At 51.8% G+C, this 19,041-nt stretch overlaps 1 protein-coding gene across 3 annotated transcripts; it reads left to right on the plus strand.

Annotated features, from left to right (window-relative positions):
* The first annotated feature begins 4,391 nt into the window (after positions 1–4,391).
* TRPV6 (transient receptor potential cation channel subfamily V member 6) lies at positions 4,392–19,013 on the plus strand. 3 transcript variants are annotated; one of them, XM_035254549.3, is made up of 15 exons: positions 4,392–4,748; positions 12,133–12,230; positions 12,390–12,512; positions 12,889–13,026; positions 13,322–13,420; positions 13,576–13,751; positions 14,192–14,338; positions 14,416–14,628; positions 14,931–15,017; positions 15,117–15,193; positions 15,431–15,596; positions 15,950–16,016; positions 16,380–16,648; positions 17,742–17,848; positions 18,216–19,013. In XM_035254549.3, exons 1-15 carry the CDS (start codon positions 4,621–4,623, stop codon positions 18,496–18,498), a joined length of 2,178 nt encoding a protein of 725 aa, XP_035110440.1. In that variant the 5' UTR covers positions 4,392–4,620; the 3' UTR covers positions 18,499–19,013. The 3 variants fall into 3 exon arrangements, with proteins under 3 accessions (XP_035110440.1, XP_035110439.1, XP_078199725.1); XM_078343599.1 differs by lacking the exon at positions 4,392–4,748 and adding an exon at positions 9,372–9,560; XM_035254548.3 differs by lacking the exon at positions 12,889–13,026.
* The last annotated feature ends 28 nt before the right edge of the window (positions 19,014–19,041 follow it).

The raw sequence follows: 19,041 nt of genomic DNA on the forward strand, positions 1-19,041 counted from the left end.
AGTAAGCGCGGAAAAACTGAGCGAAACATGGAAAGACACAGAACCAATAAAAGAGACAAAGCTAGAAAAAGATCATTTTCATACTTCCCTAGCTTGAAATCAGTGGTTCTCAATGGAGAATGATTTTGCTCATGTCAGGAGGCACCGGACAGTGTGTAAAGCCATTCTTTGGTGGTCACAACAGAGGGGAGGGACATGCTACTGTCCCTGGTGAGTGGAGGCTCAGATGCTGCTGAACTTCCTACGGTGCCTACAACAGCACCTGCAGAAAAGATTTGTTCCAAAATATCAGTAGCACCTGAATAGAGAAGTTGTGCCCCAAATGCGGAAACATCGGGGGCACAGGAGCTTTCAATAGCTCCTATGTCCCCGGTTCAGACTCTGTCCCAGGGCAGCACACCCTGGCATCGGCACCTGTGATCTCTCTGCCCCTCTCAGGGGCCCTCAGAGGAGGCTCCGACCCATTGCCCTGGGGCGCCTCAGGGAAGCCTGAGGACCTCAGTTTCACTTAGCATTTGAGGCTCAGCCCCAGGCAGGGAGGACTGGTTTAACCCCCTGGTCCGCAGGTTGCCTGCTTCAGACCAGTCCTCCTTCCCTCTTGGCTCCTGACCCCTCTGGTTCTCACCAAGTCTTGGTCAAAAGCAGCCATGAAGGCAGGCAAAAGGTCATTACCTGCACTCATCAGTATGGATAGGACCATTGAGAGGGAGCAACTCACTTGGGGGCACAAATGTCTCATTATTTGTGGAATCTGGGCGAGGGGACTGGGAGAGGCCAGCCCTGTGAGTGCTCTCCCAGGAGCTCCAGTCTTCCCCTCATCCCCCTTCACCCCAAAACCCACAGCCTCCTGGGCGTACCCACTCCTTGACTATGGGTTACAGAACGGATTCCTCCCATGTCAGGTGGTGCTGCCCCGGGGTGCAGTGGCATGGGCTGTGCTCATCTCAAGGAAGAAGAAGGTCCAGGCTGTCCTTCCTGTGCCCTGGAAACCAGCAGTGTGTGATGCAGGTTCAAAATGTGACACTGAAAATGAACGACGGGGGTGCTTTCAGGAGCCTCTGGGGTAGTGCCACCCACCCTAGGGCCACCTTCTCTCACTGACACGATGTTCAGTCCATTGCAGCCAGAAGCTCCTCCTCCCCTCCCATCCTGCCACCCCTATTTTGAGTCTGTTGGCTGATCCCTGCACAACATCAGGTGGGAAGGCTGAAGAAGAGGAAGAATGTTGGAAAGCGACTCTGTCCTCCTCCCTCCCCCAGCCCCCCTCCAGCATGACGAAAGCCTCATTGCTTTATCCCCTTCCCCACTAGACATTAAGCTGGGGTCTTTGAAGCTAAATAGGTCTTTGGAGATAAATGGGTCAGCAAACGACAAACAGTTGGCTTAATGGGCACAAAGGTCTGAAGTTCAAGGTTTGGGTTCTAGCACCTTCTTCCAACCCAGCCTGAACCCACTGACCCGGGTGGGTGGGGGCGAAGCTAATCCAGTTGAACTGTTGGCTCAGGGCTGCGTGGCCTGGCCTCCACCCAGGGTCAGGAACACAACAGCTTTCCACTTGAAGGGGGCCCTTCCGTACCCTGCTCTATTTCAGCATCCACCTCCCTCCACACACGGACTCCCCCAACACACAGCACATGGGACATACACCCCATGACATTCATACACACAAAACACACCACACACACCACACACACCATACACACACACAAAACACACCATACACACACAAAACACACCACGCACACCATACATACACACAAAACGCACCACACACCATACACACACACAAAACACACCACACACACCATACATACACACAAAACACACCACACGCACCATACATACACACAAAACACACCACACACATACACACAAAACACACCACACACACATACATATACACAAACACCACACACACCATACATACACACAAAACACACCACACACACCATACACACACACAAAACACACCACACACATACACACAAAACACACCACACACACATACATACACACAAACACCACACACACCATACATACACACAAAACACACCACACACACCATACATACACACAAAACACACCATGCACACCATACACACACAAAACACACCACACACACCATACACACACAAAACACACCACGCACACCATACATACACACAAAACACACCACGCACACCATACACACACACAAAACACACCACACACACCATACATCCCAAAACACACCACGCACACCATACATACACACAAAACACACCACACACCATACACACACACAAAACACACCACACACACCATACACACACACAAAACACACCACATGCACCATACACACACACAAAACACACCACACACACCATACATACACACAAAACACACCACACACACATACACACACACAAAACACACCACACACATACATACACACAAACACCACACACAACATACATACACACAAAACACACCACACACACCATACACACACAAAAAAACACCACACACACCATACATACACACAAAACATACCACACACACTATACATACACACATACCAAACCTACCATACACACACTCCACAAACCAGGCATACTATGCACCACACACACACATACACATACCTCACATACACGCAAACACACCTTAAACATGCCATATACATCACCCACTACACACCATACATGCACACACACACAACAATCCTCCCACAATACACATATACGTAACACACACATCACACAAACCATCACAGACACCACACCCACACACCATACAGGCCATGCCTACACATACCACATATATCACACACACATAGACACATCAAACACACCCCAGGCACATCATACACATACAGCACACCACACAAAACACTCCACCAATGGCACGTCACGAACACACACACCACACGCATGCACTTGGGCACACGCTCGCCTTGCTGGATCTTCCAACTCTGAGTCAGAGAAAGTTAGGACAAAACAGACTCTGAAGCTAGGAAGTGATCCGCACACCTGTGACTCTACACCCAGACACCTGCCCTGAGGGTATTGGCACCTGGCTGGCACCAAGAGGTTGGATCAGCCTGGGCTTCTGCCTCTTTCCAGTGGAAAGTTGAACTAAATGACCTTTCCGACAGCTTCCAGCAAGCTCATGACGGAGCTCTTCGTTGTGGGCAGCGAATGGGCCATGCCTAATGCCAGCATTCTTCTGTGTGACTACACAAGTCGCTTCCCCTCTCTGAAACTCTGTTTGCCAGTTAGAATGAGGGGGCGTGCTAGGGAGAAAGACGTGGGCTTGAAATGAGGGATGGGTGTGAATCTTGCCTCTGCCACTTCTATGGCCTTGGGAGAGCTCCTCTACCAGGTGAGCTTCGGTTTCTCCCATCAGTACAATGCAGATAATAATACCTGCCTTGCAGGTTTGTTACGTGTTTACCTGGGAAGGCTCAGTTAAAGGGCCCAGCACACAGCAGCAGCTGAATAAATGTCACCTCCACAGGAAGGTTGGTGGAGAGAATACTTGCAAAACATGGGATATATTTATACTAAAAAATTCTTTGTTGTTTATCTAAAATTCAAATTTGACCACATGTCCTGTATTTGGTCGGGCACCAACCCCTCGCACGGGGCGCTGTGGACAGTCTGTGGCGCTTCGGAGCGGGGGAATCTGCCCAGAGCTAGATTTTTGTGCCCTGGCTGGTGAGCGGAGAATGCATTTTACATCTTTGGGGGCTGTTAAAAAACAAGGAGCTCCACAACTAAACCGAAGAAGAAGGAGGTACATTAGAGAGGGTAGGTGGCTTGGAAAACCTAACGTACTTACATTTCCCAACGGCCCTTCTAGAAAAAGTCTGCTGAACCAAGGGTGACGGGGACTGAGAGCAAAGTTTGGGAGAACTGAGAATCTTAGCAATTTATATATCTACTTTGGGCCTGGCAAGAATGAAACTGGAAGAGTCCAGAAAATTGAATTCTCCAGGACATAAGTAGGGGGAGGCAGAGCACGGGGCAGAGGGCTGGCAGAAGAGGGACCGTGGGAAAGTGGGGCGCTCCCTCCTGGCAGCCCTCAACCCTGGGAACGGCCTGCCCTGACCCCTCCCCTCTTCTCTCACTGCCTGAAGTCTCTCCAGGTAGGTCACGGGGTGTCCTGACGTCCAAGGGAGGCCTCGCCAGTCTCTTTGAAGGTCTCCCCGGTCACGTCTGGCCTGGGGGCAGGGAGAGAGACCTGGGTGGAGAAAGAATTGGAGTTGGCACAAGGCCCCCTCGGTAGGCAGGTCTGCGGCCGGCCTGTCTCTTTAAATCTCAGGTAATCTGGGAGGAGGGAGGGAGTGTCCCGCAGTTCCCGCTCCTCCCGCTCACTGCCAGCGGGAGCTCCGGACAGGCCAGCCCTGCAGAGTCCTGGCTGGCTCTGCCAGGTGTAACAAACTCGCAGTCCTCTCCAGTCTGGCTGGGGCTGCTGGGAGACTCCCAAGGAACTCGCCACGAAGGCAGGAGACAGGAGACGGGACCTCTACAGGGAGAGGGCGGGCCGGCCCTTGGGGGGGCCGATGTGGCCCCAAGGCTGAGTCCCGTCAGGGTCTGGCCTCGGCCTCAGCCCCCCAAGGAGCCGGCCCTACACCCCATGGGGTTGTCACTGCCCCAGGAGAAAGGGCTAATTCTCTGCCTCTGGAGCAAGTTCTGCAGATGGTTCCAGAGACGGGAGTCCTGGGCTCAGAGCCGAGATGAGCAGAACCTACTGCAGCAGAAGAGGTAAGACCCCCTTGGTCTGCGCCTCTCCCCACCGCCCCAGTCCTGCACCTCTACCCCTCACCCCTCCCTCACGTCCTGTCTCCTTTGGCACCTCTGGCTGGACAGATGGTGCTCCCAGGCCCAGACTGGCTGCTTGGGAGCCTTTTGTCTCAAGATCCTCAGCCTGTAGGGCTGGTGAAAGAGGATGGGGCTGAGATGGGCACAGGTGTTCACTATCATAAGATCGAATTCGATTCTGCAAGCCTCTTGTCAGTACGTCTCCAAGTCCCAGGCGCTTTGCTGGGACTTGTAAGGATAGGGCCTCACAGCCCCTCCACCTAAGAGGGGACGGCGGGTGAGGACAATGCCTTCTGTATCTCCACTCCCTGCCTCTACAACAGTCTCTCTGGAAGGAACACATAGTATACATATGTTCGCATGGAGGAATGAATGAATGATTGAATGAAGCAGAGGGAACTGCAGACACTAGGAACCAGAAAATAAGACAAAATGTGAAGAAGTTGCCATTTTGATGCATTTGTCTCATCAGAGATTGACTGAGGCCCTGCTATTTGCCCAGCACTGGGGGGATATGAAGACTCACAAAGCTGGGACCCAACCTTGGGGTTTATTTTTCTCTCTTAGTGCGGGTGGGAGTTGGGGAAGTGGGTCAAAATAACAGATGTTCCTAGGACCTGTGCTTTCCCACTCTCATTCAGGTGGTGGAATTTGAGACTCTAGGGTTTAAGCCCTAAGAAATCCGCTGGCTGCTTCCAACCCCTGAAAACTTCCCTAAACCCGTTTGCCGCTTTCTTCACCATGGCAGCTTGGAGTACAGAGCAGGAGAGGAGGGGGAATCGGAACTCAGGGCTATCTCTACATGTGGTCTCTGGTAGATTTCTCCACCCAGTTGGTGGCATGCTAGAAGGAAGTCCTGCCTATTGGGGCTTTCCCTGGGTCATGAAGGAGGCAGACACTATGTGAGGCTGCCTGGAGGCCCCTGTGTTTTCTTTTGCTGAAGGATTCTGGGCTGGGGCTGTGCTCCTGCTGTGAATTGTGGTTCCCATCTCTCACTCCAGCCGCCCACCTCTCCCCCAAGGCCTGGGAGAGTGGGGACTGGAGCACATGTTTGGCCGATGACATCTTGGGACAACAGAATGGCATTGTTGTGAGACAGTCGGTCATCGTCACTGGCTTCACTCATCCTCTTCCCACTTTTAGGACCCCAGGGCTGGGGGAGCCAGGCACAGAGTACAGAGGGCCCAGGGGATTGGAAGGGGTGGTGGAGATTCCCAGTGTGCGATGTCAGGGGAGAGCAGAGTGGAGGCCTGAGCTGAGCCTGGCTGGAAACAGGCTGCTTCCACATGTCCTGTCTGCCCCACCGTTCCTCAGATCATATGGGGGCCACCTCTGCAGCCTTTGGCTAGAAAAGCTTGATGCCACCCCTGGGAGGGATGCCCGCTCTCTGCCCTGATCTCCCCAGTGGCCTCCATACTTCCTTGGGCTTCTTTTTCCTGGATATCAGGTATACAGAGCAGTGACTCCCCTTTGGGTGGGCACTTCCCAGAAAGATGCTGAAATTGCCTGCAAGGGGAGTTTCCTAATCTGTGCCGTCAACCAAAGAGAAGGCATGGGGGCAGTGAGATAAACGTGGGATGACTACGTAAACAGGAACAATATGGACGAATGAGGGGTGAGCTAATGGGAAGGTGCACACCATGGATTGAGAACCCAGTGCTAGTTACTACACATGCTTTATCTCCGTAATCCCAGCAACCATGATGAAGGTGGGTCCTGTTATCCCCCCTATGAATGGGGCAGGCCCAGAACCCCAGAGCAAGTAAATGGTGAAGTTGAATTTGTTCCAAAGGGGACTCACAGGGAGAACTGTGGGGTGGGATTGGGTGGGATTCCAGGGGGTACAGGATGGCCTAGTGAGAAAGGAAGGCTTTGGGGCCTCCCCAGGGTGACTGGGAACCCAACGCTCCTCTCTCTCTACAGTGGATGTTTCTTGGAGCTTAGCATGCAGCCCCCTCTGCTTAAATCTACATTGTTGGGATCCAAGTTGAGCTCTCAACTTTCTCCCATTTCTTCCAGGTCATCTCTCCCTTGGGCTTGGATGTTCTCACTTCCTGATATTTAGTGCATTACATATTTATTGGACATCAGACACCCCACCTTCCTGCAGAAAATGAATATGACCCAGTCCCTGCTGTCGGGGAGTTCTCATCCCTATGAGCAAAGTTTACTGACAGGCAGATACTTGGGCTAAAGATGAGCTTGGTGGATATAAATGTGTTCTGGAAGCACAGAGGAGAAAGTGTGAGACCAGATTCCAGCTGCTGTGGGGTGTGCTGGGCAGCTTCATGAGGCTGCCTAACCTGAACCCCACTCCCGCCCCTATGCTGGCACTTTGTCATCTAAGGAGCAATTTGGAAATAAGTCCATGCTGGTTGGAGCTTTTCTTGGGGTTAAATAGCTGTGAAATATGGGAATCCAGTGTCTCTAAAGTCAGCCCTGCACTTCTCTGGTATATGGTGCACTCCTGCCTTGGTAGATGCTTACCCACATGCCTGCTTGCAAATGCACAGATGTCTACTTATGTGCACAAAAGGAGCTATGGCACTTAGGATGGCAGCCAATTCCAAGTCTCTCGACAACCACTTTGGCTTCCTGATCCCATCGCCGGGAGCCTGAGCTGGAGGGAGGTGGCCCACAAGTGCCCGCCGTATGCCTCCGCCCCACACATTACTGCTTTTTCCTTCATTTGTGGTCACTGCTCAGGCCCGCCCACCCCCCAACCCCCAAGAAAAATCAGGAGGAGTCATAAAACTAGAAGAACCACATAATTTAGTGGTCAGAGCCTGGGGCTGGATTCTTGGCCAAGCATCCTGCCTTTAACTCTGTGTGATCTTCTGGCAATGATTTGGTCATGCCGCCTCAGTTTCCTTTTCTGAAACCTGGGAGAAGTATTCGGCCTGTATTAGAGGGTGGTAAATAGCACAAGTGATCATGAGTGAGATGCTGCGGGAGTGAGCGGGGTCATGAACTTCACCCGCATAGCACTGTATCACCCAGGAATGCGAGAGGCCGTGCAGTCCAAGCAGCCAGCCATGTCGTGTACCAGCCCCATCCCTGCCCAGAGGGCACACTCGCTGGTGGGAAAGGTATTTGTGGAGAGACCAGTGGGACCCGTGCCTGTCTTCTCTAACTCCTCTTCCAGCCCTGATTAACACTGAGAATCGTGACCAAGAAATGGCCGGTGGGGCACGGGTCCTGGCTCTGTCTCTGACTTGCTTCTTCCATCTGTTACATGAGCAGATTTGACTCAATTTCTGGGGGGCTTTCTGGCTCTAAAAATCTTATTTGAACTTTTCTCAAGAGTCTCATGATCCTGCCTTGTTTCCCAGCAACTAAAACCTAAACTGGACTCATGCACACAGTACACACATCTACGAAGATGGAGGTGCAGATTAGGGCGTGGGATGAAGGAGACGGAGAGAGGAAGTCAGGAATCCTCCCTTGGTGGCTCAGAGGGAGGTCATTGATTTGTTTGCTGAACAAATAATGTGCTAGATTTTATGCCAGGAACCCCTCAGTTGATTTTTCACCAGTCTAATATTGAACTAGACCATTCAATTTTATTATAATTTATTACCCAGTAAAAGAAAACATTCTAGAATCTGAACATACCTTTAATATTTTACAGTTTCTGATTTGCTCTATAATCTCTTTTGAGTGCTTGATCAGTGGGAGCTTAAAAGGCTTCACCTTTTTTAAAAATTTCTCCCTTAGCGGAGTATTTAATGAGCCATAAGAAAACATTTTTATGTATGGAAAATTTCTGATTCCTTTTAGAGTGAAGAATTCACCTTCTAAAATGGATTATGAATAATTGTACCTCTGAGTCAGGGTTTCCTCACCTTGGCTCTATTGACATTTTGGACAGGATAATTCTTTGCAGTGAGGGTAGTCCCTGTCCTTGACCCCCATGTTGTGATCTAAACTCCTGTGATGAGTTGCTACTGAAAAAACTATTTGTCCCCCAAGCACGGGAATCTCTGGGTAAGTCGGCTCTATGCACCTCCTTCAGTGACCCCAAGGAGAGAGTCAGGTGTTTGGGGGGTGGTCAGCCTTACTGCCAAGCAGGTGAGCTAGGGCTTTCTCTGCTGTCCCCTTGTGGACACATAGTGTTATTGCAAGTAATGGCTCAGCCTGATACCCTCTAAACCCATCCACAGACTGGGTCCCCCTTTTTGCTGGATTCTGGAGTTCACAGTCAGAGGAGGCTAGTTCTCTACAAACCTTGCTGGGTTGGGTCATCAGCTGGTTCTTCACACAGGGTGTGGTCTGACTAGGTGCCAGATAAAACACAGGACATTCAGTTCAATTTGAATTTGAGATAACAAATAAGCTGCTAGTATAAGTGTATCCCCAATATTGCATGTGACATGCTTGTTCTAAAAAAAATTGTGCATCTAACATTCAAATTTAACTGAACATGTTGTATTTTTATTTGGTAACTCCAGCAACTCTAGGTCTGACAGTGGCTTTTTGTTTTTCCTAGGCCTCTAGGGGTGCCAGCAGAGGACAAAAAATGAATTGACAGGGAATGGAGGCTTATCGAGGACACCGGCAGCTTCAGAGATGTGTAGGGACCAAAGGGGAACCTTTGAGCCTGCCACTGCCTATGTCACCACTAACGTCTAGGATACAGCGAGTAGAACTCTTGAACAATTTCTAGATTTGCCATCAATCTTTCACACAATTGGTCAAAATGGACACAAAAGTGGAAGCACACTGGAGGCGGGCAGGGAAGGGATATAAAGATGAGTAAGTGGCTGGTCTCTGCCCTTGAGTACCCTTAGCATAGAGGAAGAGACAGATGCATAGGAATTACAGCACCCAGTGAAAGATGCTGAAATAGAAGGCCACAGGAGAGAGCGAGGAACTTTTGCGTGTGTGGATTTGTGTGCATGTGCGCATGTGTGTGCCTGTGTGTATGTGTGTGTGCGTGTGTGTGTGCTTGTGTTTGTTTGGTGCTAGGGATTGTTTTTCCCCCAGTCTAGGGTGTCTAGAGAGGGCTTTGTGCATATGGTTGAAGTGGTGGTGATAATTAGGGGAATGTAGAAAATACCATTTGAAGCTGCGTTTGAATACCAAGTGTACCATTTTTCACTTATATGCTTGCTGAAGGTTGGCTTGGGGGCAGCTGATGAAAATAAAGAGGAGGAGCAGTTGAGCCAAACCACCTTTTGGTATTGCTGCCGATTCATTCACTCCACAGATGATGTCAGTGAGCATTTACACCAAACTAGGCGTATTTCTAGGCACAGGCACTGCGGAAGACACAGTGAACAAACTGGTGGGCTAGGGGAGCTGGAGTCTAGAAGGAAGGAGCCCCATGGGCACAGACATAGGGAGAATGGTGTGCTCTGCAGTACTAAGGCATGTTAAGACCAAAATGCCAGGTAGGAGGAGTGGGCGGGAAGTGCAGAGCGTGGAAAAGCAGCCGCACAAAGACCTTAAAGAGCTTCTGTGTTCCTTTCCTTAGCAGCTGAGGACCCATTGGACTTTCATTTGACATTTAGAAAGATGATCTCAACAGCATCAAGAAGGATGGATGGGGGTAGATAGGGTGCAGGGAAACTGGTGAAAGAATATTTTGCTAATCTTGGGCTAGAGAATGAGGACATGAATGAATGAAGGTTAGCAGGAGCAAGGAGGTAGGGACTGAAAGAAGAGAGAGCTTTGCATATTGAGCCGACAGGACTTGGTGGCTGCTGCCATGCACTGGGGGCAGGGCAGAGGAGATGAGTGAGCTGATGTCTTCTCTCTGATTGTCCTTCTCCCTCCAGCTATGGAGTCAACTTCTTGCCACTGCCAGCACTTTAGAATGCAAGCTCCTGTCTATGTCTTTTTGTGTGTCACATAACTGTCAATCTATGGATAAATAGTTACTTCATTTACTCCCATAGAAAGACCAAATAGCTCAAGGGCAAGAGAGAAAGTTGAGTCAAAGGGACCCACGTGTCTTAGTTGGGTAAGTTCTAATTTTAAAAGAGATTTTTAGCGCACAGTAGTAATACGAATAAAGAGATGATCTGCGGAGTTGGAGAAGATAATTTGGCCTAAAACAAGTGAGAAGTGGGTAAGTAAGGAGAGACTAATCTGACTCAGAGGAAAAAAAGATCCATGAATCCCAAATTGGGTAAACCCAAGAAGCATCAGAGGGCAGAATGGGAGCATTCAGATTCACTGAAATTCAGTGAATGAATCCTTTAGATTGGATGCTCTTTTTTCTTTACATCTATCATTGTTGACCATAGTTTATGTCTTAGGGGCCAATAGCCAAAATAAAGTAGCACCTGAAGCCCTCTAGGCAGGTGGTGTGAAAATGATGGAGAGCGCTGCTTCACAAGCCTTAAGGTGAGCTGTTTGGAAACTGAGATCCCTGAGCTGGTCTCTGATGTTGCCACAGGTTTTTGCATGCAGGGTCCAGGCGCAAATAACTACTGCCTTGAGCAGTGCTTCTCAAACTGTCCTGTGCACAGGAATCACCTGGGAATCTTCTGAAACTGCAGATTTGGATTTGCAAGGTAGAAGGGTCAGCCTGAGCATTTTCATTTCTTATAAGGGCTCATGTGCTGCTGCGGATCCAGGGCTTCGCTTCAGGAAGGAAGGCCATGGAGATGCTGTGAGGAGAAAGACAAGAGGCAGAAAGCCAGAGACAGAGAAAATGAATGAATGAGTGAATGAATGAGTGAACACCTGGGAGGAAGGGAAGCCTGCAGCCAGCCTTGTTCTTAAGGGCCACTGTTCTTTTGTTGGTGCTATTGTTGAAGCACCAACCTGAAGATGCTATTGTTGGGAGGGTGTCAAAGGGTTCTGCTGAGAAGGTCGAGTGGGCAGAGGATGATGCAACAGGAGAAATCCTGCTAGCCTCTGCGTGTGACTTCCTCCACAAATACGAGACAGGAATTCCTTGCACCCCTCAGTCCATGCAAAACAAGGCTTATCCGAGAGGGCAATCTCAGGGCACCTGGTGAGGGTAAAACAGGACCACTCCAGGGGTGAACTGGCTAGCAGGTAAGCACATGTCTCAGTAGAACTCCTCCCCTCCATACCTGAAGTGCACTGATAATACATTCACACACAGTACCTCCTGGCCCCAGGCCCGGGGGGATAGGAAACCAGTCACGGACAGTCTCAAATGCATGGGCAAAAAGTTGATTCATGTTTACTGCCTGTAAAAAGACATCAATGGCCCCACCTGCCTTGACTGAAGACCTTGAGGTTCCTGCTGCCGAGCCACACACGTCTGTGTGTAATGGAATGAAGCCAGGGCTGTTCCCTCCACGATGATGCTCCCTCTTCCCACCTTTCCTATTCCCTTCCTCTGTAGGATCTGGGAGTCTCCTCTCCTTCTAGCTGCCAAAGAGAATGATGTCCGGGCCCTGAGCAAGCTGCTCAAGTATGAGGACTGCGAGGTGCACCAGAGAGGTAAGAAGCAGGCCCTCAGCACCACCTCCCAGTGAGCTCCACACCTGGGGCCTCCCAGGAGTGCCCAGGACCTTGTGCTGTGCTGTTGGCCTCTGAATGTATTGTCCCCTAGCCCCTGTCCCATGGAAGCCATGTGACCCACCTCTCTGTAAATGCCAGGAGCCATGGGGGAAACAGCGCTACACATAGCAGCCCTCTACGACAACCTGGAGGCCGCCATGGTGCTGATGGAGGCTGCCCCGGAGCTGGTCTTTGAGCCGATGACATCTGAGCTGTATGAGGGTGAGGGGCCCATGGGCCTAGGGTGGAGAGCAGGAGTGATTGGTGGGCTATTTTAAGTCAGTCTCTATGGTGGATAGTTTGGGAAAGACAAAGAGGGGGTCCAAGTCTCCTACTTTTTTTTCTCTTCTCTGCCTCCCTTCTTCCATGTCAGTCCTGACTGCACATCACTAGAATGCCTGCCGCCTGAAATGCCAGGGACCTAGAGAAGTGGACGAGATGGGTGGCAGCTGGAACCCCTGGGAATCCTGAACACCCAAGGGTTCCCTGTTCTCCATCCCAGCCTGCCCCCGAGGGAAAGGCACCGGGGGTGCACATGGGAGGGACCCCATGCAGGATCCTGGGGACAGACCTTGACTGACGGCTGTCTCTGGGCCAGGTCAGACTGCACTGCACATCGCTGTTGTGAACCAGAACGTGAACCTGGTCCGAGCCCTGCTCGCCCACAGGGCCAGTGTCTCTGCCAGAGCCACGGGCACTGCCTTCCGCCGCAGTCCCCATAACCTCATCTACTTTGGTGAGAGCAGGGCTGGGCTTGGAGGACGGGCAGCTGGAGAGGTGGGCAAGGCAGAGGGAGGCCAGGCGGAGAAGGACCCTGCCTTCAGCTCTGTCTCTGGGGAGTGGCAGTCCTTCTAGGGCTTAATTAGGCAAGAGGCTAATTTACCCCACCACCCTTCTTCTGGTTCTGCTGGAAAAGTGTCCCCAATCCTTGAGCTGAGATGGGGAGAGGAGAAGTCTGTCACTTGAGGAAGACTGCCCACCCTATACTGCCATCCTGCACTCTCCTGCCATGGATCTCTCTGTGTCCCCAGGGGAGCACCCTTTGTCCTTTGCTGCCTGTGTGAACAGCGAGGAGATCGTGCGGCTGCTCATTGAGCATGGAGCCGACGTCCGGGCCCAGGACTCGTTGGGTGAGAGCTGGGATGGGGAGGGAAGCCGGGATGCTGCAGGGAGTGAGGGGCAGGGTGAAGAGAGGGGCTGGAATCTTCAGGAAGACCCCAGGGTGGGGATGGGGACATCAGGGACATTAGGCCAGTGCCCACATGATACCCTGTGTCCTCCCCAGGAAACACAGTGTTACACATCCTCATCCTCCAGCCCAACAAAACCTTTGCCTGCCAGATGTACAACTTGCTGCTGTCCTACGACAGACATGGGGACCACCTGCAGCCCCTGGACCTCGTGCCCAATCACCAGGGTCTCACCCCCTTCAAGCTCGCCGGAGTGGAGGGTAACACTGTGGTAAGAGATACTCCATATCCCTGAGGTGGCTTTCTAATGACCCTCAACCTACCCCACTGGCCCTGGGGGAAACAGAGGTGAACATGTGCTTCGACAGAAACTTTTCAACCCCTTTCACTCTTGCTACTGTTCCCTTTCTTGCCCACTCTTTTTCCCCTGAGGCATTGGGGGTTACAGAGCCTAGATCCCATGCTGGAATTGTGTGTAACACCCCAGCCCACCTGCCCTTTATTCCCCAGAGCAGGGCCCTGCAGCCTCTCATCTCCCCATTCCAAGCTCTGGAGGGAGTCAAGGGAGAGGACAACCTCTAAGGGCTGTCATCAGCATGAAAGGGCAGCCACCCTCTCCAGGGTTGCTGTCCTCCTGCACATGCATCCCATCTACACTCCATGACCGTCCCATTTGCTTACTGCTCCTGAGTCACCTCCACTTTCCCTTAGATGTTCCAGCACCTGATGCAGAAGCGGAAGCACACCCAGTGGACCTATGGACCACTGACCTCCACCCTCTATGATCTCACGGAGATTGACTCCTCCGGGGATGAGCAGTCCCTGCTGGAACTTATCATCACCACCAAGAAGCGGGAGGTAGGGCTTGTCACAGCAGGCTGTGGCTGGGGAGGGGTGTCAGGGTCTCTGAGCTGACTGTTCTCTTTCTGTTGCAGGCTCGCCAGATCCTGGACCAGACACCAGTGAAGGAGCTGGTGAGCCTCAAGTGGAAGCGGTATGGGCGGCCTTACTTCTGCGTGCTGGGTGCCATATACCTGCTGTACATCATCTGCTTTACCATGTGCTGCGTCAACCGCCCTCTGAAGCCCAGGACCAATAACCGCACAAGCTCCCGGGACAACACTCTCTTACAGCAGAAGCTATTTCAGGTGACACCCTTGGAGGAGATCAGCAGGGCAGGACTTGGGTCTCTGCTTTTTCTCAGACTTGTGTCCCTTCCCTTCCTCACACCATTTCTCCTCTTGTTCCAGTCTCAAATACATGAGTACAAACTCCAAATGCATGCCCACAGAAACACACATAGGCTCATACTCTGAGAACAGAGCTTGAGAAGAGCCTAATCTCACAGATTAAAAAGAATCTGCTAGGGCTGGTGACCCTGGGCACCATGGAAACCCAGGGCAGATGCCTGAAAGCCCTGAGTGTTTTGACCATTCTTCTCCACACTCAGGAAGCCTACGTGACCCCTAAGGATGACATCCGGCTGGTGGGGGAGCTGGTAACTGTCATTGGGGCTGTCATCATCCTGCTGGTAGAGGTGAGGTGTGGATGGAATCTGGGCGAGGCTGTCTGCCCCTGGAAACCAGCCCGAGTTCCGGTCTCTGAGTACCTTTGTGTCTCCCTGACTTCTCTTTAGATTCCGGACATCTTCAGAATGGGAGTCACTCGCTTCTTTGGACAGACCATCCTTGGGGGTCCATTCCATGTCCTCATGTGAGTCTCCTTTATCTCACTCCCATCCCTTCCCTCAACAGGGCACTCCTGGATTCCTGACCTCTCGAGAACCTTAGCTCCAGAGCTCCCTCTCTAGTGCTGTGTGTATGACCCTGTGCCTGGAGTGTGGGGAGGCTGAATCTGCATGTGTGGGCACTTTCCCAGCTACATTCTTGCTGTTGGGTCCCCAGGATCATCCCAGCCCTCCCTTCATCACCCTTCTCCCTGCTCCCCCAGCATCGCCTATGCCTTCATGGTGCTGGTGACCATGGTGATGCGGCTCACCAGTGCCAATGGGGAGGTGGTGCCTATGTCCTTTGCCCTGGTGCTGGGCTGGTGCAACGTCATGTACTTCGCCCGAGGATTCCAGATGCTGGGCCCCTTCACCATCATGATCCAGAAGGTCAGTCCTCCCCCTCAGGCTCCCTAGAGAAATGCCCCAGAGCGGCAGTCAGCAGACAGTCCCATCAAGGGCCGAACAGTAGACATTCCAAGCTCTGCAAGCCACACATGGCTTCATTGCATGTTTTTCTTCTTCTTTTTTTAAAACAATCCTTTAAATATGAAGAAACCCTTTTCAGTTCAAAGGCCACACCAAAACAGGACAGGTAGATCTGGCCTGCAGGCCATAGTTAGCCAATCCCTGTCCCAGAGGGTGGAGCTGTGAGGCTTATCGGGATTAGACCTGTTAGAGGTTGGACAGGGCAATTGCTTGGGGAATGTATGCAGATGTTCTCTACCTCCTGCTCCCTCTAGATGATTTTTGGTGACCTGATGCGCTTCTGCTGGCTGATGGCTGTGGTCATCCTGGGCTTCGCTTCAGGTAATCATCTGTCCAGGATCAGAGGCCATGGCAGGGAGGAGATGAGAAAATCTAGTGGGCACTGGCTGGGGCTAAACTTGGGGAGGAGGATTAATGCAGAGATCAGAGGAGACCATATGATGTCAGAGGATGGGACGTCTTCCAGAGGTGAGAAGAATCAGGAGTGTGAGGGAGAGGTAGCTCTTGGGATCAAGAACATGAGGCTCATAGAAAACTAGGGACTTTAAAACCCCAAAGTCTGGAGCACTGCAGGGCTGGTGATACTGAGATGAAGGGACCAGGATGGACACAGATGCAGAGCCCGGGTGGGCTGGTCGCCTGCATGGTTGCCATGGTAACCCTCACTCCCCTTGGGTGGAGCAGCCTTCTATATCATCTTCCAGACAGAAGACCCGGAGGAGCTGGGCCACTTCTACGACTACCCCATGGCCCTGTTCAGCACCTTTGAGCTGTTCCTCACCATCATTGATGGCCCTGCCAACTACAACGTGGACCTGCCCTTCATGTACAGCATCACCTATGCTGCCTTTGCCATCATCGCCACACTGCTCATGCTCAACCTCCTCATCGCCATGATGGGTGACACTCACTGGCGAGTGGCCCACGAGCGGGATGAGCTGTGGAGGGCCCAGGTGAGCCACCTGGTGGCTGGGAGGGCTAGGGCACCTCCTCCCCTTCCTACCAAGGAACCTGCCAAGCTCAGGGAGAGGCAGAATCTCTTGACCCTACTTACATTCGGACAGTTGTGGCAAAGCAAGCAAAATCACTCAAAGTGCACAGAAGCACTGATTAGCAATTCAACCTGGCAGTACGGGAATCGCTGAGAAGACTGCCTCACAGTTTTCTCAACAATTAAAAGCTCAGTGTTTTCTAGAGGAATCAACAATAAATAAATCAACAGAAAATAAAGCTAACGGAGGCTAAAACTGCACTCAGTACATTTGGTTCCCAAATAAAAACTGGAGTATCAAGTCTTCTTGATAATTTTTAAGTCTGCAAGAAATTGCTGTGGAAAGCTGGATGTGTTAAAAATAATGCCACAGAAACTTCCTGTAGTAGCAGAAGCTATCTTCAGCCAGATCTTCAAGATAGGGAGAGGATCATGCAATGAATCAAATCCTCATTTAAAAAACACCTAGAAAATAATTTATCTAAAAAAATCAATTCAGCAAAATAAAAATGGAAATTTCCCATACTGGAAGGCATTTAACTGTGGTGTGTAGAAAACAGAGTGGAAAAACGAAGCTGGGAAATAAGGTTCGCTCAGGAAAATATTTTCTCCAGGAATATATATTGATATTCTAAGTGGGATGTTTATATTGATAAGTGGCCTTTATGTCTGTCGGGTCAAAATATCTGGGAGCCCTTAGGACCCCTTTCTCTTTGCTTTCTCTGGTCCCTGTGCTCCTGGGAATGAGGCGTCTGCCTCCTTTCTCCTGCTTCTGGCCTGGCTGTGTCATGGATGTCAGGTCATAGGGTAAAGAATTGTTGGTCTCAAGCCCTATCGACTCTCTCCCACTGGAGAGGGTCAACAAAGCCAGCACCCCCTCCCAGATCCAGGGGCACTGTCCATCACCCTCGGAAACCACGAGCTCGCACGTGTCCTTGCCTTTGCTAGACTGTTACCCTTTGCCTGTATCCTCTCCTCCTTCTCAGTCTGCAGTTCTCATTCCTCTGTCTGCACCCAGCCTCATCTCAGACTTCCCCTTTTGTCCCTACATGCAGATCGTGGCCACCACGGTGATGCTGGAGCGGAAGCTGCCTCGCTGCCTGTGGCCTCGCTCTGGGATCTGCGGACGGGAGTATGGCCTGGGGGACCGCTGGTTCCTGCGGTGAGTGACACGGGGGTAGGCGTCCCCTGAGAAGACTCATCAGCTGGGCATTCCTCTGCTCAACTTCCTGTTCCTGGGGTCCCCGTGGACGCCTGGGTGCTCCCTAGGCTGTGTGCTTGTTGACTGAGCTGCTGAGGAAGGGGCCCCATTTGGAGCTTGGACTTCTCAAAGCATCTAGGGAGCCTGTGGGAGAGCCTGCTGCTTCCTGAGGATGCCTGCCAGGGACGCAGGCATCCACCACGGGTGCAGAGAAGGGGAAAGGCCCGAAATGGCAGGGATGGGGGAACCAGGGGATGAGACACAAATATCCTTCTGGGATCTTCTCTTCAAGTCCTGGTCATCTCTGAAGTCCGCCTGCATTCCACAGGGTGGAAGACAGGCAGGATCTCAACCGGCAGCGGATCCAGCGCTACGCACAGGCCTTTCACACCCGGGGCTCCGAGGACTTGGACAAAGACTCAGTGGAAAAACTGGAGCTGGGCTGTCCCTTCAGCCCCCACCTGCCCCTTCCTACACCCTCAGTGTCTCGAAGTACCTCCCGCAGCAGTGCCAACTGGGAAAGGCTTCGGCAAGGGACCCTGAGGAGAGACCTGCGTGGGATAATCAACAGGGGTCTGGAGGACGGGGAGGGCTGGGAATACCAGATCTGACTGTGTGCTGTCACTGGGCTTCCTGGAACGTGCTCTCATTTTCCTGGGAGCATCAAACAAAACAAAACCCAAACACCCAGAGGTCTCATCTCCCAGGCCCCAGGGGAGAAAGGGGGAGTAGCATCAACGCCAAGGAATGCACGTGAGAATAACTCTTGCAACCTGCGTTACTCCTTCAGCCCTGGGGCAGATGGAGCTCAGCCCAAGCACAGGACTGGCAGGCGTGAGAAGCTCTCCTGCGGCCACTCCTCACCCCTTCCGACAGTAGCACTGCACGTCAGAGCACTTTAAAAACAGGCCAGCCTGCTCAGGCACTCAGTCTCCAACCCAGGGTCATGAGTGGGGGGAGAGAGAGAAAGAGAGAGAGCACCCTTCCCAGGGCACCAGGCAGGTGCAGGGAGGCACAGAGCTTGTGGAAAGTGTGTGTGTGAGAGAGAGAGGATTGGCTCTGGGGTGGGGTGAAGTGGGGCTAAGTCTTGCCAATTCCACCTTCAATAAAGTCGTTCTCCGATCCCTGCCCAGCTCCCCTGCTGCATCTGTGGG

This window comes from Callithrix jacchus, chromosome 11 (genome assembly GCF_049354715.1).
Source record: "Callithrix jacchus isolate 240 chromosome 11, calJac240_pri, whole genome shotgun sequence".
NCBI classification, from domain to species: Eukaryota; Metazoa; Chordata; class Mammalia; order Primates; family Cebidae; genus Callithrix; species Callithrix jacchus.